General features: G+C 38.5%; 3 protein-coding genes across 5 annotated transcripts in view; 2 read left to right on the top strand and 1 right to left on the bottom strand.

Moving 5' to 3' along the window:
* LOC142351789 (putative ATP-dependent RNA helicase DDX46) overlaps positions 1-22568 on the top strand; it is a 513331-nt gene that overhangs the window by 244307 nt on the left and 246456 nt on the right. The window lies entirely within an intron of this gene.
* LOC142351660 (uncharacterized) lies at positions 353-5540 on the bottom strand. The gene is made up of 3 exons (XM_075403802.1): positions 5324-5540; positions 4694-4993; positions 353-648 (listed from the first exon to the last, which is right to left on the bottom strand). The coding sequence occupies exons 1-3, from the start codon at positions 5538-5540 to the stop codon at positions 353-355; spliced, it is 813 nt and encodes a 270-aa protein (XP_075259917.1).
* On the top strand, positions 12496-18325 carry LOC142351659 (uncharacterized). The gene is made up of 4 exons (XM_075403801.1): positions 12496-12582; positions 12849-12958; positions 16109-16295; positions 17975-18325. The coding sequence occupies exons 1-4, from the start codon at positions 12496-12498 to the stop codon at positions 18143-18145; spliced, it is 555 nt and encodes a 184-aa protein (XP_075259916.1). The 3' UTR covers positions 18146-18325.

Below are 22568 nucleotides of genomic sequence, written 5' to 3'. Positions count from 1 at the left end.
AAAGCAACCCGCGTTGAGAATTTCGCCGGATTCAAACATAAGAAATTGTTGGTTTTCGTCGCTTTTACTTCGCCAAAACCGATCAAAGCCCTTACGTTTTTTTTCGTCGTTTTGATTGGTTTTCGTCGGTATTTATTCAGCATTCGTCCGAATCGAAAGGACTGATGAGACTATTGAGTTATCTAATTTAGAGCACAACTGAGATCAAATTTCTACTAATCAAATACAGATGGAAACACTTAGTGCTGTTCCGCTTCTATTACATAGAAACACAATTATTTTTATTATTTTCAGTGAAAAAGGGAAATAAATGTTAGACCTCCTAAAAACAGTAATTGTTATTTTTGTCCATTTATCCACAGTCAAAACAGTACAGATTAAGGGGCATATATCTAGACATCCTGCGAACAACCCTGGTGTTCGGATCCTTCATAAACGAAGCTCCCAGTCCACAACCACCGTATCCGGTCATAGTCAGAAGCTGTGGGCTCAATGCCTTGGTATTTGTTCTGCCTTTCCACCCAGTGAAATCGAAGTATAGTCCCGCTGGGAACATGAAAGGGGATCCCTGAAGGTCTATTCTGACTTCTCCTAGAACGCCGTGGGGGTTGTCTCTGCTTGATCGGCAGTCACCGCCAGCACCGTAGTCTAAAACACTAATCTTTTTCATGAAAACAGATACCAAATCATATTTTACAAAAAAGGTTTACCAATTGCATATGCAGTTTATTGTTCCGACCCCTACTTTTAGTGGTGGGACGATATGCTTAACTGGGTTTTTTGTTCAGTCAATTTTGGCCGATCGATATATTAATAGTAGAGAGTTGAGACTGGTATCATCAGAAAACCCGTCCAGCGTAGAATATGAAATGAAATAAGTTTTATAATTTCTTGTTAATAGCCCCACAGCGATAGCCTTCTATCGGCCTTCTCTTGGTTTTTTACAATTCAAAGAATTTGAATTGTATTGGAGCGCTATCTTTTTTAAAGATCTGTTCAAACATTTTCATGATTTTTGAAGTCAAATTGGAATAGTAATTTTGGTCACGCCGAAACAGTGGTTTTGCGGCGTAAAATTTTTTCGCTCTAGCGTAAAATTTAAAGTAGAGTAAGAAAACGGTAATTGAACAAAAATTTGCTTTCTCGCTAGTGGTTTTTTGTTCACATGAGGCAATTTCACTTTGATTTTTACTGTTTAATTGCTCTCAAACGAAGTTTGTAGCAATTATATTAGTCCTGTCGGTCTTCTTTTATGCGATTTTTCGCTTGACCGATTTTTCGTCCGACGCTTTTGAATTTTCGTTCTTAAAAACGGGATAAACAGGTAGCACCCAGCAGGCATTAAGTGCATTTAGAGCCTTTCAGCTCTGTTTCAGCTCGAACTGTTTTGGAGGTTTATACTTATACTTATGGTGTGAAGTGCGCTTCTTAGAGGTTGAGACACACCCCTCCCTGCTGACCCCCCACCCCCACTATTGCCTCCACCCCCACCGCGCTGTTGCTCCCCGACACAGTTTTACCCCCCATCAGCCCCCGGTGCACCCCCACCCCCCGTGGCTAGCTACTGACGAAGCCAACCGCTTGCCAGTTGTTCGAGAGCAATTCGCCCGACGTTAGTCGGTTATGTTTTTTCGATTTGTTGGATCGGATTTTTCTTCTAAATGGTTTTCCCAATCCATTAATAGTCCGTTCTAGGTGTATTTTTCTGTTTAGTCAATGAAAATTCTTTGAATTGTACGTCAGGATTTGTCCTGCTATGTTTTATATTTCGTTGTCAAGATTTTTGTTACGACCATATGACGTCACAACCACTTCAAGCCTGCTTTTTGGTCATCATTTGTTCCTGCAATTTCAACTGAATTTCGTGCGTGACGTCATTTTTCACTTTTAGTGGAGCGAGTTTTCTTTTGTTCATTCGCTTGATGAAGTTTTTGGTCACACATGACTTACTTCACTCTCAAAAATGACTTCCTAACTCTAAAATTGACTTTTCTTTATTTTATTTCAAAGAGATAAGGTCAAGTGAATGTGTGTCACTCTAATTGAAGGTTATTTGAGAGCAGCTATTAGAAGCAGCAATAAGTTTGACAGATTCTTAATCAAAGCGTAACATCTGAGCATTAAATAAAAAACATTTTTTGGTCTGTTTCTTAAACTCTTTTTTTGACTCTGGGTTGTCAAATTGTTCAATCTAACTTGATCAACTCAAATTCCAGCTAAGTTTGTCATAAAATCGACCTTTTTGCTATCAAAAGGCACCAAATGTGTTTTCCTATCTCGCTTTCTTTAAGTTTCTTGGAGGTAAATAACCATCAACTGCTGAAAAAACCTTGCAAAATATCTGGTTATACGTCTGTTTCCTACGACAGCATTTATTTATGTTATTATTGGAGCAGAATGATTGCATATAAAACTAAATCAGGGACACATTCTTTTTACTTCCCAATAAACATGTATTGTTCTTTTAAGAGAAAATCAGATGGTTTTATGACTTCCACAAATTGTTTTCGTAAACTGTGATTGAGCTCCTGTGTTTTGCCAACAATCGCTACCCTGGTCGCAATTTCATGACTTACTGTCATTTAAATACTTTTCAATTGGCCTACATAAATGCCAGTCATAACACCTTCTATGACATGGATTATATCAGTTTTAAGAAAACATCGTTGAGTTTTCGAGCTTCACCAATTTTCTTTCTGATTTCTGTCAATTTGTAGCTGAATCACAGCAAAATTAAAAGCTTCATGCTAGTGATTCAAAATTTACTCTTTATTCTATTTTAATAATGGTTTATGGCTTTAACGCTACAACTTTCATAAACATTTTTTGATTTTCGAATATTTGCTAGATTTTGAGGTTCATTGTTAACGTTTTTTAGTGCAATCACGCAATCACATTGTTGAAAGATGGCACAATTGAACATATTTAGAACATTCAGTGAATAATTATTGGTCTTAGAGGCTTTCACAACGTTTTACACGAAAAATCAATTGATGTTTTTTACTGTAAATGTCGTACTTTTTGTAGTTTTATGTCATAATATGGATGATGACAGCTCTCACTTGCTTTTTAAGGAACTTCATAAAATAAATCTATTTAAATTTTCTACAGGTCGCCACAGAATTTATTCACCTTGAAATGAATTGTTTCCATAAATATAAACAGTTTTTTGAACTTTGCTATTTTCTTTTTTTCTTAAAAAAATTTCGTTTTAATCCCATTAATGACAGTTTTCACGTTTTCCTAGCCCCACGACTCTATTTGTTTTTTTTTGTATTATAAAAAATCTCTATAATTACAGGTAAAATTGGTTTTCTAAGGAGATACAAGATAATCAAACCAGTTTTTTTTTGTTGAAAGCATATGGTTGCTATGATTTTTCAAAAAGTTGTATCAACAAAATCATAGATTTATAATGGTATAATTAAACCAATTTAATTATTTCAGTTGATATCTCATTGTTTCCATGAATTTGAATTAAGCAGCTTTGAAGAAATTTAACTTAATTTTGAACTTTGCCCTTTTATTTTTTCTCAATTTGTTGCCTGGTCTCTTTAAGGACCGGTCCCATGTCCTTTCAAGTGAATTGAAATTTTGATTTTCTGGTTCGTCTTGTCTCGCAGTCTCAAAAATGGCAGGTATCATTGGTTTCATTATTTCACTATCCCTTACAGTTGACCAAGCATTTTAAGTCTATAAGTAGCGACTATTCAAGATGCAAATCCCGGCAATAAATTTTAGATATCAAAACGAATATATATAATACAAATCGTGTAAAAAGTAAAACTAAAATTTCCGGAAAAATGTGGGCATGCCTTAATGAGTGCACGAAATTTTGGATATGAACACACGAACATCTGAACATATGCCATCCAAAATTTCGACCGCACGAAAAACGGACCAAAAACTTTGAAAGCATAAAAGTCTGTTGAACGCAAGAAAATCTGGTTAGTGCACGTTGGTCTGGACTTGATCGTACAAAAAGTATATGGGTACTTTAAACGCCCAAAAGTTTTGCTGCCTGGTGAATGCACGAGAGTCCGGAGGTGGTCTGGGACGATCTGAATTTCCAATTTTCTGTATACCCAGGCTGAGGTCCCAGACCCAAAGTGGATATGTCCAGACAGGTCCAGACGGAAAGTGCCTATGTCCAGACCGTCCCAGACTCAAAGTGTCTATGTCCAGACCGTCCCAGACGGAAAGTGGATATGTCCAGACTTTCGTGCGTTCAAAATTTTTCGTGCGTTCTTCGTGCGTTCGAAGACAAATATGTCCAGACCATCCCAGACCGAAACAGTATATGTCCAGACTTTCGTGCGTTCTTGTCCAGACCATCGTGCGCTCCAACTCAAATTCGTGCGTTCAACGCCAAATTTTTAGTGCGTCCATGTCCAGACCATCGTGCGGTCATGTCCAGACCATCGTGCGTTCATCCGTGTTTCCAGACCGTGTAATTTTGAACGCATGACACCCCCTTCGTGCGTTCATTTCGGTCTGGACATATCTGGTTTCGGTCTGGGACCTCAGCCTGGGTAGTATCGCTTGCTGTTCTATTCCAAAATGTAAAAACGGTGCTCGGTAAAAAAAAATGTTGTGCCATTTTCGACACTCTCTACTGTAAACGAAAAGCTAAACTTTTTTGGTTGTTTTAATTTTCAGGCAAATAACACAAATTTAAAATTAACCAACGCACACATGTAGTAAAATTCGTCGTAATATGTGGGCCCTTCTGTGATTGTAGCGTGTGAAATGTCCTGAATATCCACAACTACAAAGCATCTGTTCACTTCAATCCTCGCCTGTTGAAATACCCTTCTAGATATATCGTAGTGACTGGGGTCACTGTAGTATATACTGCCTCCCCAGAGAGAGAAAGAGGGGTTAGAACCCTGCTGGTCAAAGTATGTCAGTGTCGGTGCCCCAAATTGCCCCCACTCACAATATACCCATATTTCGTACCCTCTGATTTTGATTTTGTGCCTGTTTGCGGAGGCTGAAAAAATTGACTGCGATTGTCCCAAGTTGCGAGTGATGAGCAAAGGATTGATAACTATGAATGTTTAGATAGAAATGTTAGTAGTTAATATTATAGGGCCATATGCACAATTTTGAATCTCATACAAGGATAATTTTTGGTTTCTTTGGTTTCATAGGAATATCGCACTAAGATATCAAGTAAGATATCGGTCCTTGTATGAGATGAAAGAAACTTCAATCCAGGTAACTAATAAGTCCTTTTTGATCTTGTTGGTTTGACCAATCAAAAAAGTATACAGTTCAGTTCAAAATTTGATAACTAAGAGACTGAAATAATTGTAACTACGTGTATATCCAAGTCGATCGTGTTCTATTTGACAGTCGGTTGTTTCTCCGCCCAGAGTTTCTTTGAGCCAGAACCAGCGTCTGCTGGACGTCTCTGGCTCAGAAGGGTGGTCTTCACAGTTCACTGCTTCAACTGCCAAGGGGTTGTACCCGATTCCATACTTACTGTATCCTCTGCATTCACGAGACCTTTCCTGAACAAAAATTAGGACCTCCATTTTTGGATAGAATCTTGATACGTCCCGAAAAGTTTGACGGCAAACATTTCGAGATCGAATCTCAAAATGTTTGCTGACTGGGAACAAACGGGTCAATTGCGCAAAGACATTTAAAAGATTGATCCTAAAATACCGATAACCTTTTAGGATCAATATTTAAATGTCTGCGCAAATTTCCAGTTTGTTCCAGTCGGCAAACTTTTATAAATCATTATAAAGAATTAGTCACATGCCAATGATTGATGGTTCAATTATCAGCGTCTACAAAACTGTGCGAGGATGCGCTCTTACTTAACCATCGTTTCAATTTGACCATAGCCAGATGAAGCTTGGTTGTAATATGCTATCACGTGAAAATTTTGGATGAAGTGACCGTAGTCGCCAAAAATGAGCAGTACCGTTCATGAGCAAAACAGTCTAAGATAAAGGGAATAATAGGAAAAAGTTCAGGTGAAAAATGCAGCTGTGGCCTAATGCAGTTCCGCTTGGCCACAGCTGAAAATTACGAATTTGTTATTATTATTATCATAATTAAAACATTAATTATTATAATTAAAATGTCATTTTGCTTTTGATTTCAAATTGCAATGGCCTTACACAATAACTAAAGGCCACACAATCAGCGTAGCCGATAGAGGTAGCAAAGCAGGATTCCAGATCAATCGAAAAGGTTATGAATAGGGCTGATACGTCATAAGCCATCAGACAGGGACATTCCTCCATGAAGAGAGACAGATCCACAGACCCACTAGTTAAAGGGATAAATGGAGTTAATAACAAAAACGTCGAAAAGATAATTGAGAGCACTTTCGACATTGAAATAACTTTTTTCTTTTAGAAAAAATGGATCTATACTACTCACATATGCCCAAACTTACCTGACTTGAAATTTTACACTTTCTCATAGCACCAACCCCCCTTTTTTATTTGTACGCGAATTTGGGGCGGAGTCGGCCTATATGACCACTAAGGTGGGAGCTGTAATGGGAAAGAACCCAAATTTAAACTCGCCCAGCAGTTATGTGTTAATTTTCTAACATGGCAACGTGCTATATAGCATTGCATAATTTTTAAGTTAAAAACTGGGGTGGGGGGCAGAACAGATCCTAAAATTTAATAGCATTGCGCTCTTTTGTTTTTTTTTGCAAGAATATAAAAGTCATAGAGATGTGATTAAGTCTTCAAAAGAATTGATTTGAATTCACATCAAATATCCAGTCCTTTTATATGATTTTAAGAATTCATAGTTGCTTCCCTTTTAGACGAGGAAAACACGTGATGAGACATTTCCTGCAATGTAAGAAAAATCTCGTCACTGCTAGCCAATTCAGTAGATCACTCAAACTTCTATTAAGAATATGCTTTGCACTGATTTTGCTTTGCATAGGAGGAGTTTGTTCAATTTCTCGTTTTATCCGGTTGCTGAATAATTAGTGTTTTCGCAAATCAGTTTCATCTGTATGATTAAGATTTGTTGTAGCTGATCGCTTTTATATCTTACCATGTATGTTTAATTGTAGCTCAAATTCGGAACCCTTAAGAATCACTATCATTCATGACAAAATTACACCAGACAACTGATTATTGTTCGAACATTTTTAAAAAATCAAAATGGGGGAATGTATATACCAGGCTGGTTTTTTTTCAGTCAAGTTTTTGCTTTTCGATTGCACATCGTAGAGAAAAAGGCCGTGATAGGAAAATTGTCATTAAATTATATAATTATAATTATATTCGATTGCACAAATTTGTTTGCGAACAAAACAAAAAGAAAATTTCCCTATTCAAAAACAAAATAAAAAACATCAGAACTATTTTTCGCCAACTATTCCTCCTCTTCTGAGCACCAGTTCCAGGCTTCAGACTCTTCATATTTCAACTAACTTTCGACTTAAGCAAAACAGAAAAATTGCATAGAACATATGAATCGAAAAATGAACAGACAATAAAATGAAGGAAAAAGAGAACGAAAAAAATTTAATATTCCTTTCTATTTGCAAACTTATATAAAATCTAAAAAGTATATGATTTCACTTTCCAGAAGCCGTAACTAAATGAACAAAAGTGATAATTTTTGTCTGCCAGAAAACTACATAAGACTTTGTTTTCTAAAAAACAAAGCAAAAAAAAAACAAAACAAAGTTTGAAAACTTTGTTTATATTTTTGGTGATTTCTCTGGCTTCTCGAACAAACTGTTTTCAGTGTAAATCAGGGCCTCCATGTGATAAACTGTTTGATTCAACGTCAAAGACAACAACATCAGTCTGGGCCAATTGGCTGGGCCTTCCCGCGGCGACCCAGGGAATCCACAAACGATACGAACCAGCCACGCAGTGGGACCGCCCGTCCCATCCTCAGTCTGCACATCCCGTTCACCACGCCAAAACGCCACAATCAGCTTAGAGGAGTCGTGGCTAGTACTACCTTCAACATCCGCGTCTCGAAACGAAAATGGCTAACCATCAGCAACGTCTAAATCCCCCCGAACAGAGCTACAGCAGAGGAAATCATGGTGACAGACAACATCCCAACAGGTGTGGACTGCTTCATAGCCGGCGACCGCAATGGCCATTCTAGTCTGTGGGACCCCGTCCAGCCAACGGATAGCCGGGGCACCAGAATAGAGGAGTGGATGAAAAACGCTAACCTTGTATGCCTGAACAGTGGAGCAGCGACGAGACACAACCGCTCAACTGGAGATCCTAGCAGCCCAGACATAATTCTTGCCCCAACGACATGGACAAACCGACTACGGTGGCAAACAGTAGAGGACATTGGCGGATCTGACCACCTGCCGATTCTCATCCAAGCCTTCTGCCGAACCCAGAGACTAGCCCCTCCAGCGCGAAGGCAAAGATGGAAGCCCAACCACGACCTGTCAGAGTTCAGAGCTACTCTTGAGCACAAATTGGAAGATGCCAAACTGCAAGTCGACACGCTTGAAAGAGTCAAACAGTTCACTGCCCTTGTAATAGAAACAGCCACAGCGACAGTGCCAGAACCAAACCAGGAAAGAAGACGCGATGCTACATCACATCAGAAATCAAGCAACTCATCAGCAAGAGGAACCGCTTGCGACGCAACCTCCATCAAAACAAGAACGAGTGGATTGAAACCTGCCGTGATGTCAGAGAAAAAGTCGCGGCTGCCCGCAAGAACCAGTGGGCCGAATTCATCGAGGAAGTCGAATACGGAACTGACCCAAGGAAATTGTGGAGTGTCCTCCACTCCCTTGGTGACTCGACCACCCAAAGCCAGCCGAACGAAGCACTAAATGTGGGAGATAAAACCATCAGCAGCTCCCTCAAGAAAGCGCACGCCTTCATGCAACACTACGCCAAGGAAAGCCGGCTACAGTTCTCGAAGAGTGAGAAGAGACACCAACAGAACCTCCCGCCGCCTAAAGTCCGCGATGTCCGCCGACGACGCAAGCGCTCAAGACTTCACCGTGCTCCAACTCGAGAAAGCGATAGCAAGCATGCGAAGCCGAAGAGCTGCCAGACCGGACGAAATAACGCCAGCCTTTATCAAAGCCTTCGGACACAACGCGAAGTGTGCATTGCTAGCACTTTACAGTGACTCGTGGAACCACGCAGCTGTCCCGCAAGGATGCAGAAGTGCCACTATCATCCACCTGCTCAAGGCCCGAAAGGACCCGGCGTCAATCGCCTCGTACAGACCAATCAGTCTGACTTCATGCCTTGCCAAAGTCCTGGAACGCATGATCGCCTCTAGGCTCGTGTACCTGATTGAAACTCGAGGAATCCTTAGCAACAACCAATGTGGAGGACGAAAGAAGAGATGTTGCGAAGACCTCATCATCAGACTTACGCAAGCCATTCACGACGCCTTTCAATACAGAAAACCTGGCAAAGCGGTTATGGCGCTGTTCGATTACAGCAAGGCATTAGATCGTGTTTGGAGACAAAAGCTAAGTCTGACGCTCGTGGACAAAGCTATTCCTTCTAAGTACATCCACTGGATCGCAGCCTGTCTAAACAACCGGCAAGCAAGATGTCTCTACGGTGCAGCGCTCAGCAGAACGAAGAAGCTCCAACAAGGCGTCCCGCAAGGATCCGTGCTTGCCCCGCTACTGTTCCTGCTCTTCATCGACCCGGTTACCAACGGACTCCAAGAGGACCATGCGCTCTTCATGGACAACCTCTCTGTGTGGTTGGCAAACCAGGACAAAAGTATCGCAACCGAACGAATACAAAATGCAGTCAATCACGTTGTTGAATGGAGCAAAGAGAACAAACTGATGCTGAACACCCAGAAATGCGAAGCAGCATACTTCTCCGCTGGATCCACCGATGCGAATTGGAAACCACCGCTCCACATCGACAATGTAGCAATGCCCTTAAATCAAACGCCCAAGTTCTTAGGAGTTCGGATGGACAAAACCCTGTCCTTTGGAGCCCAAGTCGAAGACGTGACGCAGAAAGTTAAAAAGAGAACGTCACTCCTCCGCGCCGCAACCTCTAGGGACTGGGGTGGCACAAGAAGACCTTACGCCGAGTGTTCCAGTCAACCCAGCGCAGCGTAATGGACTACGCGGCGCCCGGATGGCAACCGTTCTTGAGCTCAACCAACATGAACAAACTCGAGAAAGCTCAGAATCAAGCACTCAGAGCTATTACAGGCCAGTATTTGTCAACACCGCTCGAAGCGCTCCGCCTCGAATCAGGGTCGCAGAGCTACGCAACCCACAGCAAGAGGCTGACAGCCGCCTCCCAGCAGAAGGCCTTCAGATTTCCAACCGAGCACCCAAGAGCTGTAGCACTTAGTTCTACCGTCCCACGTAGACTGAAACGCTCAAGCTGGAAACCGACGGCTCAGGAACTACTCTCAGCTCTCCCCGACGAACTGGAGAAACAAAACTGCCAACAACCTGACCGAGAAAAACCACCATGGGAAGGATGCTATGCCTCAAACTGGACAGGCGCGGACACCATAGCTGGGGCCCGAACCAAATGTCCGAAAGAAACGACGCTAGATGTCCTTAGGAACCTTAAGGGAGACATCTATTTATACACTGATGGTTCTGCATCACATGGTAACGAAAATGGAGGGTGCGCAGTTGTTGTAGCCAAAGGCGACCAGGCCAGCCTCGATGTCATTGCCAAACTACGAAAGAGAGGCCGAGTCATCACGTCATTATTTGACGAAGAGAAGGCGGCAATGCTGACAGCAGTCTCCTGGCTAACGTGCAACCAACAGTGCGGAACAACAGCTGTCATCTGTACAGACAGTCAATCACTCTGCACCGCTCTCTGGAAAAGAAACAATAGCACAGCTGGAATTCGTTCCTACCTGGACAGCCACCACTCCAAAGTAATCATCCAATGGATACCAGAGCATTCAGATGTCGCAGGGAATGAACTAGCAGACTCTGAGTCCAGAAAGGCAGCTGTCACGACTATCTCAGAAGCCGAACCGACGTCCCTTCGAGCCGCATTGAGCTGCATCAGAAGAACTTTCAAGGACCCCGAGCCCTGCCACCATCGTGCCAAACTCACCTACAAAGACTACAACTTCAAGGCAGAAGCCAAAAAGACCACGAGCAAAAAGGACGCTGTCCTACTAGCACAGCTCCGCAGCGGACACTGCAAACTACTGAAGGCATATGCCAATCTGTGAGACCCCACGGTCGACCCAACGTGTCCCTTGTGCACATCAGAGCCTCAGACCCTCGAACACTGGCTGGATTGCCCAGCCACGGCCAAAGATCGACTTGAAATTTTTGGCACATGCCAAACCAGACTGGAATTGCTGACTGAGGCACTCAACGGCGCAGTGGCGCTCGCCAGACGAACTCTGGGCGTCTAAACCACACACACACACACACACACACACACACACACACACACACACACACACACACACACACACACATCAGCAAGGAGCGAAAAAAATATTTCTGTTTTTAACCTTGTTAATCTACATTCATTTAAATTGACTTTGATGCTCGGTTTGTTCAAACGATCTCATTCTGAACCGCAATTTGTTTGATCAGTTTTGCTAAAGGACTTCTGTAAATTTTTCATTTCCAAAATTAAAACCAGCTTAAATTTGTTTTATTGACGACGAAAATTTTTTGAGCTGCCTCAAGATACTAGCCAAAATTTAGTCATCGGGTTAGTTGAGTATTCTATTTGTCTATGTTTAGATCGATCGCTTGTAGTAAATAAATTTAGGAAATAAAAAATTGAAGAAAAATGTCAGTGGCAACACTGCAACCGTTTCCTCAATTTAAGCTTGTTTGAGTTGAAAACATAGACTCAGTTGAACATAAACAAACAAAATCACCAGTTGATTCAGAATTGTTTGAATCATCAAATTACAGAATCCATCATTGTGAGCTAATTAAAATACAAAAAAGTTCAGTGTTCCAGTACAAAAAAAAATGAAAAAAGCTTTAAGTGCATACTTTTTTCCATTTGTCACGCAAATTGTTTTGTTTTGTGTAATTTTAATTGTTCAGAATAAGAAAAGGGCTTACCATGGGACAAACAAGTCGAAAACAATTTTAAACATAGTTTTTATCCAAAAAGCAAATTGTGCCCTTTATTACTAACTCTCAATTTTGATGTTTATTTGATATTCGTTAACATTTATAAGAAAGACATTCTAATTTGATCTCGATTCTAACTAGTTGGTAAAAATTTTATTAGTTGAAGAATTTTTCAATCACAAAAGAAACTAAATTTAAAACTGTTAACTGTTTGTTAATTCTAGCGTATAAACAGATCGCTTCAATTTTTTTTGCAAATTACTGTCTGGGACCTGAAATAGTAAAGATCCGAAAGTTTAGCCAAATACTGGATTTGGCGACTAATTTTCCCGGCAGGTCCATCATAAATTTGGTAAACTTTTGAATTTCAGAACTGCTATTATGGTTTAGTTAATTGATCTTTTTTAGTACTTACTTAGCATTAAAACCGTTATGTAGTGATGAGTTTGTTTATTTCAGTGTTGCTGATTGTGGTCAATGTGGTCACAAAGGGCGAATGTCTCTCTGTATTCTTTCAATTCTTTGGGGTCAGTACAACAGCAGTAGCGGGAATGAGTTAATTATCTGATTGAAATTGAGTATGGTTACTAGACAAATGAAATAAACAAAGTTCTATAAAGAGCTCATTCAAAGGACTTATTCAAAGTTGCAATCCGAAGTCTTCGTATAAAGATTAGAAAACTCAGGTTTCAGAAACAACAAAAATATTGCAAATAAAATATTATTAATGTCAATTAGTTCCATTTGTCTTGGCTGTTTCTCCTGCTGTTCATGGCTGTTTTTTTCTGTTCAGAGTTGTCTGACAGTGTTTGAAGTTTGTTTTCAACTGGTGGTAGAATGTTGCAGACAAAGAACAGTCTCCAAAGAAATACAACACACAAAACTCCAGGCAGAAATGGAAAGGTAGGAAAAACCTATTTTTTGCCAGAACAAATTTATCATTTAGCATTGAGGCAAAACTGAAAATTGCATTTCAAAAAGATTGAGGAAATAAGCTAAATGCAAAATTTCTATTACAAAAAAATAGAAGCACTTATGGAAAATATCTGTTTGGTTACATGACAATATAAACAGTGCTGAAGTACCCAATTTAATTTCCGTTGATCTTTCCACTCAATAGTCCGATTACACGAGCACTTGGTTGGAATGACAAGTATGTTATATGACTTACGTGGATAATTTTATCCCATGCTCTGTTGTAATAGTTTATTTTCAGGTTTCATGGGCCTCTGGGGCTGATGCATGGTCAAGTGTCTTAAAATAAATATACTTTACTACATTCTAAGTTATGTCACTTGGATAACGTCATGCTAAATAAATCTTCTGGTTTCAAAAATAGGATAAAAATGCCATATTTTGAGTATGTGTCACGTTGGGTATTTTGTCCTTGGGTATTTTTCGTTGACACCATCTGTTTTAGAAAACTAGTTTTTGTCACTATTCATTGCTTAAATGTTTTTCAATTAGTCGCAATAATGGTTTGAAGAGTTTTTTATTAATTACTAAAGACTTAATTGATATGCCAAATTTCTGAAGAGCCATAATATAGGTAATCTCTAATTAGCAAAAAGTCATTTTAATAACCAATTGGCAATCGAATGTATGCCCAATTGGAGTCGTACCCATTTTAGCCCCTCAGGAAATTATAGCTCTCATTATGGTTTAATTACCATGAATGCTGGGGGGCTGTTGGTTATGTGACCACTAACTGAGGGGTCCATAATGAGAAACTCTCCAGATTATTCACAAATGAAGTTGTCTTTAATTTCTGTCAGTTACCAAAGCATGTAACGGCTGGTCTACCAATCGGTTACGACGAAGAAAGCTTTACACCGACCAGTTCGTTTCAGCGGTTCAAAATCTGTCCGGATATTTTGTTTTTGCAGTTCGCTTTCGTAACTGTATATCCGTTATATACTTGACGTTTCATTACACTTCCGATGGATGACTATTTGCTAATCTTAGTTTATTTTCAGTATCGAAGTGGAATGGATTGCTGCAGATCAAACAATACGGGATCTCTATATGAATACCAGTTCAATCCAATAGGGGAACAAATCGAAAACAAAGACATATGCCTATGAACTGTTTTGCAAAAATGAATCAGACAGAAACATTGAGATTCTTTTTTTGAAAAAATGCCAGACATAAACTTAAAGTAGTCAGCTTTCATTGTTTTCTTATGTAGATCATAGCTTGTACACGATCAACTGACTACTGGTTTTGACCCCTGTAACTTATTTTGAAGGTGTAAAAAACGTTTCGTGTTTCTAAATTATAAAGCAAATGACCAGAACTACCGTATTTTGAGGTTTTCAATTTCTAACTCAATGTTAGGTTCAAGAAATTTTAATGAGACAAAGGCTATTTAGACAGGTTCCGAAACTCACAAAATAAGAATCTTTTTTTAAATAAGACAATTCAGTTATTTTTGTTTTTTCCTTTATTTTTTTCGTTTTCCCCAAATCAAGGTGGTTATTAATCATTGGTTTAAATACGATCTCTAATCACAGAATACAATGCAAAGAAATCCACCAAAAATTCAGCAGAGAGACTTTGTCAGTCTAAAGATTGGTTGTCAGATTGTATGTTGTTGGGGCCACCAAAATTATTCCGTAAATTGAAATAAGATGCACCTTGACAAGAAAAACACTAAAACATGCTAAATCTAGATTAGATCTTACAATATCACTTCCCAAGATGAGACTTTAAAACTGTCAAGCACTGTTTAGACTCACTTGCGTCGCGCACAGGGGTCACAACGCCATCCAGACCAAAATTGGCTCTGATCAGTCCAACTTGAGTAGCACACTGGTGGCGCCGCACATATTTGATTCAAGCGAACAGAACTTCCAGCTCAACAGTAATTACAAAGCTCAGTACTAAGCCTGGTACTGGATGTTCAACTAGAAAAATTAGAAAACGCTTTTTAAAAAACAGCAACATCAAGGGTTATTAACATTTCATTTTTTGGTGATAAGCCGTTTTCTGGTTGGTTCTGAGCAGATTCTTCAGACTCTGAAAATGTATTTTTTAAGGCTATCCAGATCATACCACAAACCTTTCTAGACACTAGATCACGCTCACGCTATGGTCAAACTATCTATTAAAACGGTGCAGAATCTGCCCTGAATTTCCAGACCTTACGCAGTCTTGTCAGAACGTGTGGAGGAGTCGCGTTTTACCATCGCGGGCGACCATATTGGTCAGATCAGAGCTAGCAGGGGTCACGCAGCTCATTCTGGGTTGCTATAGAAACATCAAGATTTTTACGAACTTGCAAGATCTTTGCATGGGTACCAAATAAACAACATTATGTGGCAACATAAACAAAAAGATCAACCATGAGTTGGCGAGATAAAGCAAGTTGCAAAATTTAAAAAGCACCTTTAAACAAAATATAGTACGAGTTTATAAGATTAAGCAAAAATTATAATGATTTATCAATAATTATAACGAAATGGGGGAAATTCAGCTACGGTTACTATATCAGCCAACATCTGAGCTTGCTTCTAGACATAAAACAAAATAATGATATTGATCCGCAAGAAACAAACAAAAAAGTTGTGCAGCTCTTGCAGATGTAATGTCGCATCTTTTTTTTAATTAACAATTTTTCTAGGCGTATCAGTTTGAAAATTGAAATTATTTCACTTCATTTTTTTTTCATTTGTGATCTTGAAAAGTGTTTTTTTATGACAGCTGCTGTTTTTTAAGAAACAACTGGGAAAATTTGCAAAAATTCTTATACCTAAAAATTTACCGTGACAAAAGTAATGAGGCAACAAAAAACAAAAAAAATGCCATCAAAATTTTATAAAGATTTTTCAAGAGCTATCAAGAATTTTTGTTGGTTTATCTTGACACGATCTTACCAAGATCTCATATAAATTGATCAAGAAATGTTGTTGTCTCAAGTTTTGCATGAGATGTCAAGATCATACATGTCTTATCAAGGTGTATCAAGTCTGCGAAATTGTAAATAAATGATCCCTCCTTTGTTGTTGTAAGCATTTTCCAAGTACACAGACTTGAATAGTTTTTCTATTTTAGCAAAGAACACGAGAATGCTGCACTTATCAGCAATGGGAATCCATCTTCTGAGATACAAGATGAAGAAGAACAAGAGGGCAGTGAGCCGAAAGAAGATGGTTTCTTCAGTCGAAATCTGAAGAGATTCCTCAAATATCAAACAGCCAGTCAGCAGGCTACTGGGCTGGGATACCGAATTCACAAAAAAGTTCGTTCTTTATCTCAGAAAGAAATATAAGATTTTGTAATTATTAAGTTTTCTTCGCAATTCTTTTGTAGCAAAAAAAAATAAAATTTTGCATTTTGGACGTCTAATTGAACGGTGAAAATCAAGTCAACGCCAGATCAGTTTCACTACTTGAAATTTTTGTGACATCCAAATTATTGAACACGAGAACATACTTTTAACATCAAACCAATGTTCTTCGGGGATATTTTTAATTGCTCTCGAGCCTTTGAAGCTTGAAGCACTTATTGTAAACATGTTGGTCTTTTTCTTGTGCAATTTTTTCAAGTTATCGTTTTTGTTCTAGAACAGTCTGTGATTTTTTGAGACTTTTTCACACTTCAATTCTTCAATTTTAAGTGAAATAAAGTTTCCTGCTTTAAACTGCCTTTTCATCTACGAAGCGTCTTGTGATGCAATTAACGTTTGGTTAATTTTTTGAAAATTTTGATGGTTGGAGTATAATTACAGTATAATATCATTTTTAGGTTGCTCTTGATGAATAAGTCAAATTTATTCCCGTTTTTATCTATCAAAGTTTCTGACCGAATTTATGATTTTTGCTCCTCATTGAGGTTTCGACCGTACAATTTTTCTTGATGATTTATTACTTGCCGTCGTTTTCAATTAAAATGGTTTAACTAATGTTCAATTATCAGTAAATTATTGTGGCGTTGTATGTATGCAGCAAGATTCGGAGAATTTTCATTAAAAATACTATCAAAGTTGGATCTTTTGTTGATTGTTTTCTCTGGCGTTCTTTCAAGAACATATTGTCCGTTGGTAATAACTGTTTTCGCGTCACAACTTTTTGAGTTTTTGAAAAAAATCAGAATTCACTTTTCATTTCTTGAGTTTTCCAACTTGAGTTTTACTTCAAACCATTTCCCAAGTATCCACGCTGTTTTCTCCTGAGATATTGTTCTGTAATGTGCTCGCGATCTGTCCACACTCCGATTTTTGAAGTCAAATTTGATTTTAATCACGTGAAAACAATGTATAACCCCAAAATTAAAGGTTGCGCGGTCTAAACGTTCTTCCCCTTACTTTTAAAGTAGAGTGAGGAAAATAGTGTTTGAGCAAAACCTCTTGTTTCTGTTGACATGTGGCAATTTGACGTTTTTCTGTTTCCATAATTAATTTTCAAAGTCGATTCATACTTATTTGTAGGTCAGGTCTGGTTTTTTGTTTGGTCGAAGACAATTGTTTGACTTGTAATTCAGGACTTGTGCTATGATTTTGCTCCATCATAGGACACTTGACTTATTGTCCGTTTGCTCACCCAGAAAAGCTGAGTCAAATATTTTGCACAATTTTTTTACATTTGTGGCTTTTGCGCTAGTGACGTTATTATTGACATCTTTTTCTCTCTAATGACTTCTGCTATTACAAAGTATGAAAATTAATTTCACGTGGTAGAAACTCATTTGTGTTATGAAGACAGCCAGTGATTCCTTGCAACAATTTCAACAAGCACTCAGTTTTTTGTTATAAATTGATGTGATTTATAAATAGTTTTGTAAGCCGCATCCATATCTCCCTCAATTTATTTTTGTATGTTTTATCTGAAATCTCCGGCACGCAAGGTTCTTGCACAGCTACACTCGGCAGTCTGCAGGTTATATTTGACATGTCACAAACAAATTTACTCTGATTGTCAGGTAAACGAAGGTGCTGATGATGACGTGATTGATGCCCCACTTTTGGGAACCTCGTCACCCGCAGCAGCTAGCGGAGGGGAAGGCCCAAACATCAGTGTGAAAGGACCGAAGTTCAAAAGAGGTAGAGGCAGAAACCCCAAAAAGCTAAAAGTCAGAGGCGTCAAGAGATAAACATTGACAGTCACGATTTTCAGCTAGCCTGATTAGATGAAAAGGACTAAGAAACAAAGAGCTAAATGGTTGATAACTTCTTTCGTTCGGCCGGTTTAGTTTTATCTAGTTTTCTTAGTGATCTAGCTTTCTACGTTACTCAGCATACTAAAAATAACCCACTGACAAAAATGAAAACGGCTTTAGAGCAGTATATTGCAGAAAACTAAGAACATCCCAAATTCTGACAATTTTCAATTTCCCAGGTGAACAAAATAATTTTCACAAACCGCATTTGTGATGCTTTTGCATTTATGATGGTTTTCAGAGCCTAACAAGACGGCTGACAGACATCTAGCGAGATCAATGAGCGCCTGCGTCCATTCAATGAGCGCTTGCGTCCAATTAAAGTCAGAGTTTTGTTCAAACTAAGGCGAAACAAGGAAGTTTGCTGCTAATATGGGTTGGTTCATTATTTTGACTACACAACTTTTTATCAGAAATAGTAATGGGGAAAACTATAAAAACAAGTCAAAAACAAAACATACCACACAGATTGCTGGAAGACAGCCGCCATTGATTTCCAAAACAGTGCGGATTATGTTGGCCCATTCTTCGTTACCGCTCATTAGACTCACAAGAGGTGTGAATTTTTCTCCACGTGTCTCACTACTCGTACTGTCTATTTTGAAGTCTTTCCGTCCATCGTCGCTAGTTCTTGTGTAATGTGAGTCGAGCGGTTCTTATCCCGCCGGAGTAAGCCAGCTATGATTTGGTGAGTGAATGGTACGAACATCATGAGAGCCGAAAACGAACTTCGTGAGCACTGGAGTGGAATATCATAAACAGCACAGCTTACCTTCGACAGCATACAGGCATCAGTTGGGGGTTCAATCTTCACAGCGCGCCACACCAATGCGGCTTCTGGGAGAAGTTGGTTATCAATATTAAGAGTACTTTACATGGTCCTTGGTACAAGTCGCATCGCCGATAATGTCGAATGTGCATTGAACGCATCTCTACTAGTGCCGACCAGTCTGATTTAAGCTCTCTAACGGCTAAATTTTTCCTTGGTAACCAAGCAACAGCAATTCCGTGAATCGATGGCGTTGACCATTGTAAGCAGCTCCATGCCAGCCCAATTCGGCATCGCATGCTTAAAGTGCATGTACCTGATCTGAACGTAGATCTAAATGCCAGACACCTGCGGAGCAGCACCTCAAAATTAGTTATTTAGTTTGAATATTTGAAGAAAGTAACCCTACGGGTTACTATCTCACTTCAGCTTGAAGAACTTCAGTACGGTTCCGACAACTTCGCTAGCTCCACCGTCGTACCCAAGTCGTCCCGATTGCTCGTCCTTTTGCTCGCTAAGCTGGTCCTGGTTCTGCTAAAATCTTCAACCGGGTAAGGTAACTACGTAAATTGAAACGAATAAATTGTATCAATAGATTTTTTTTGCGTACAATAAAGCTTTTTTTCTTTTATTTCAAAGCTTTTAATTCAAAATGCATTTTACACTTCTGAGAAATTGCAAAGCTAATATTCCATTACATATAACTTCAAATATGACTCAAAATCGTTCGTTTAGCCGAATATTTTTTGGTTTCTGGGAAAAATTCGATTGTTGACAGCACGTGGATTGACTTGAAGAACTTGCTAGATTTGCCGTTTCGATGCAGGTTGATTTGTGGGCTTAATCATTACGAAATTAGGTTGCCTTGATGTTACGATTAAAGAATAGTTGGATCGACAGATTATGCCTAGCTACACGATTAGAATTGTTAGCAGACGTGTTTATTGCCTTTAACTATGTATACCCTGAGTTAATTTTTAAAAGTTCATTTTGAGCAAACTTAGTAAAAAAAGCCGCTAACAAAATTAACTCACACAAAATTACTTTGAACTGGAAAGGAGACACAAGCAATTAGCATTTTAAAATTTAGCCTCAGCAAATAGACCATTTCATTTGGCCTCAGCAAATAGACCATTTCATTTTAATATACTCCGGCTGGGCTAAAAACAAGTGCATAACTTATCCATGATATATCTAGGTAACGGTGAAGAGTGCCAGACCAAATAGTCCCCGACAAAACAGTCACAAAAAGCAAAACACTTAGACAAAAGTCCTAAAAAGCAAAAATAATTCTAGACAAAAACAGTCCCAGTCAAAAAAGTTCCAAGAAAGCAGACCAAGCAGTCCCAACTAAACAGAATTAAACACATGCACACAAAATAACAAATAAACTTCTAGAGTTACTCATAAGACTGGATGCCATTGAACAAATATTAACGGATTAAAGCACACCATATTAAACATTCTTAACCAAATTTTCTGGTTAATCTTAATCTATATCTATTAAAAAGAATGCATTGAAGAAGTTAATTGATAGATTGTGTTCGGTAATTGTTTGTAGAGTATATTGACTATTTTGTCTGCTTTCATTGGACTATGTCAGGGACTGTTTGGTTTGGAAATAATTTGCAAATTACTGCTTCTCAATGAACTCTAGCAGCTGTCTAAGTTAATATTAAAAACTAGAAACTAGTTTCTCCCGATGAGCAGATCTGAAACATGAGCTAAGTAATCCATTGTGAATTAACAAACTTTTGTAGTCTAATGATCAAAGCACCGGTTCGCCACTTTCAGATTTTCGTAGAGTTAATCAGACGCTAACAAGTTAGGTGATCGGTAATTCATGAGTAGTATAGTAAGTTGCCTAGTGCTTGTAGGGGGGGGGGGGGGGGGGGGTCCGGACCCCCCCCCTACAAGAAATTTTATCTCTGAAAAAGTGAAATCTTGTAATTTTTTCAGAGTGTAAGGCAAATTACTATACTTTTCAGCTATTTCATTTTGAAGGTTCATGTAAATTGAAACTTGGGAATTGGGTTTTGGTGGTTTTGAATTCATGTTTTGTGCGCGATTGAGAAAAATTTTCAAAAATTTTTTCGAAAAAGTTTCAAAGTTTTTCAAAGTCCTAAAATTGTCTGAAATGGATTTTGCGCTATGAAAGAGCACTCAAAAGTGATTTTTTGTTGACTTCACTTTTTTTCACCTATGAAGTATGGGGTTCAAAACATAAAAATTTCTTGAATTTTTTGAAAAAAATTTTAAAAATTTTTTGGAGTCCTAAAATGGTCTGAAATGGATTTTGCGCTATGAAAGAGCACTCAAAAGTGATTTTTTGTTGACTTCACTTTTTTCACCTAAGTAGTATAGGGGTCGAAACATAAAAATTTCGAATTTTTTGAAAAAAATTTTCAAATTTTTTTGGAGTCCTAAAATGGTCTGAAATGGATTTTGCGCTATGAAGGGGCACTCAAAAATGGTTTTTTGTTGACTTTTATTTTCTTTGAATTAGTCTACATAAAAATAGAAGTCAAAAACTTTCTAAAAAAACAATTTTGTTAAATTGACTTTTTTTCTTATATGAAAAAGCAACGAAGTTAAGTTCATTATTTCATTTTATCATTTGCAAATCAGCATGACAACAATTGCAACGGTAGATTTGAAAAATATTCATGAAATTTATGATCAAATAAAACTAGACTATCCGGAATACAGTGAGCGGTTTGTATATTTTTTGGCAGCATGTCTTTATTTGGACCCAGACACCAACCTTGAAATTGTTCTCAAGTTGAGACCATATGGTGGTCTTATAGGTATAGACAACTCTTCACTAGACAAATACCTTAAGTCATATAAATTCCTTCGATTACATGCAATACTTCATGACGCCTCGGGTTTTACTGCAGAGCACAGTCAGAAAGGTCCTGGTTATTCTTACGTTTTACCGTGTCCAATCACAAACGCCTACATTGGTCACATGACTGGATTAATGTTTTGCCTCTTCGTGAAAACATTTAAACGAAACCTATTTACTTTGCTGGAATGTTAAAGCCAGAAGTTGTTGTCTTAGATTTTGAAGGTTTTCGTCATAAGAAATCGGGTTTTATAATTAAGGAGTTATCGATTTGCTCAAACAACTACACAGACACAATCTTGTTCCTTCCACCAGTTTCTTACAACTCACTATCCGCTAGTGAGTGAAAATCTCATCAGTGGGTTAGTAGGTTCTTACACGGTTTGTCGTGGAATAGTGGCAATTATCCTTACTGGTTTATATCTCAAATTTTTATTGCAATTAAACTTCGATTTCCTTCAGGAAAGTTTTATGCTAAAGGGAAAGAGAAAACTGAATCACTGCAAACACTTTTACAGAAAGAAGTGATAGATTTGGATACCCTTTCATGCCCTAAAGTTGAGGAAATTAATACCCCAATTAAACATTTTACTTGTGCTCTACACTCTCTTTACTTGCCTGAGAAACAAAAAAAAGACATTGCGCTAAAAGAAAAGCACAGTTGTATTTCTATTGGCTAACATTCCCCGCCAATGAGCCGTCGAGTGGAGAAGGTAGCTCCTTCAGTTCTTCAAGTGAAT

This window comes from Convolutriloba macropyga, chromosome 13, assembly GCF_964194025.1.
Source record: "Convolutriloba macropyga chromosome 13, txConMacr16.3, whole genome shotgun sequence".
NCBI classification, from domain to species: domain Eukaryota; kingdom Metazoa; phylum Xenacoelomorpha; order Acoela; family Convolutidae; genus Convolutriloba; species Convolutriloba macropyga.
This window is presented reverse-complemented; position numbering and strand designations above follow the sequence as displayed.

Coding starts and splice junctions, on each gene's coding strand:
- LOC142351660 (XM_075403802.1), bottom strand. CDS start 5,540: ATGGAGGTCCTAATTTTTGTTCAGGAAAGGTCTCGTGAATGCAGAGGA. Junction 4,994..5,323: donor CGATCGACTTGGATATACAC/GTAGTTACAATT, acceptor CAATTTTTTCAG/CCTCCGCAAACAGGCACAAA. Junction 649..4,693: donor CGACGAATTTTACTACATGT/GTGCGTTGGTTA, acceptor TTAGTGTTTTAG/ACTACGGTGCTGGCGGTGAC.
- LOC142351659 (XM_075403801.1), top strand. CDS start 12,496: ATGAGTTTGTTTATTTCAGTGTTGCTGATTGTGGTCAATGTGGTCACA. Junction 12,583..12,848: donor TATTCTTTCAATTCTTTGGG/GTCAGTACAACA, acceptor TTTTCTGTTCAG/AGTTGTCTGACAGTGTTTGA. Junction 16,296..17,974: donor GATACCGAATTCACAAAAAA/GTTCGTTCTTTA, acceptor TCTGATTGTCAG/GTAAACGAAGGTGCTGATGA.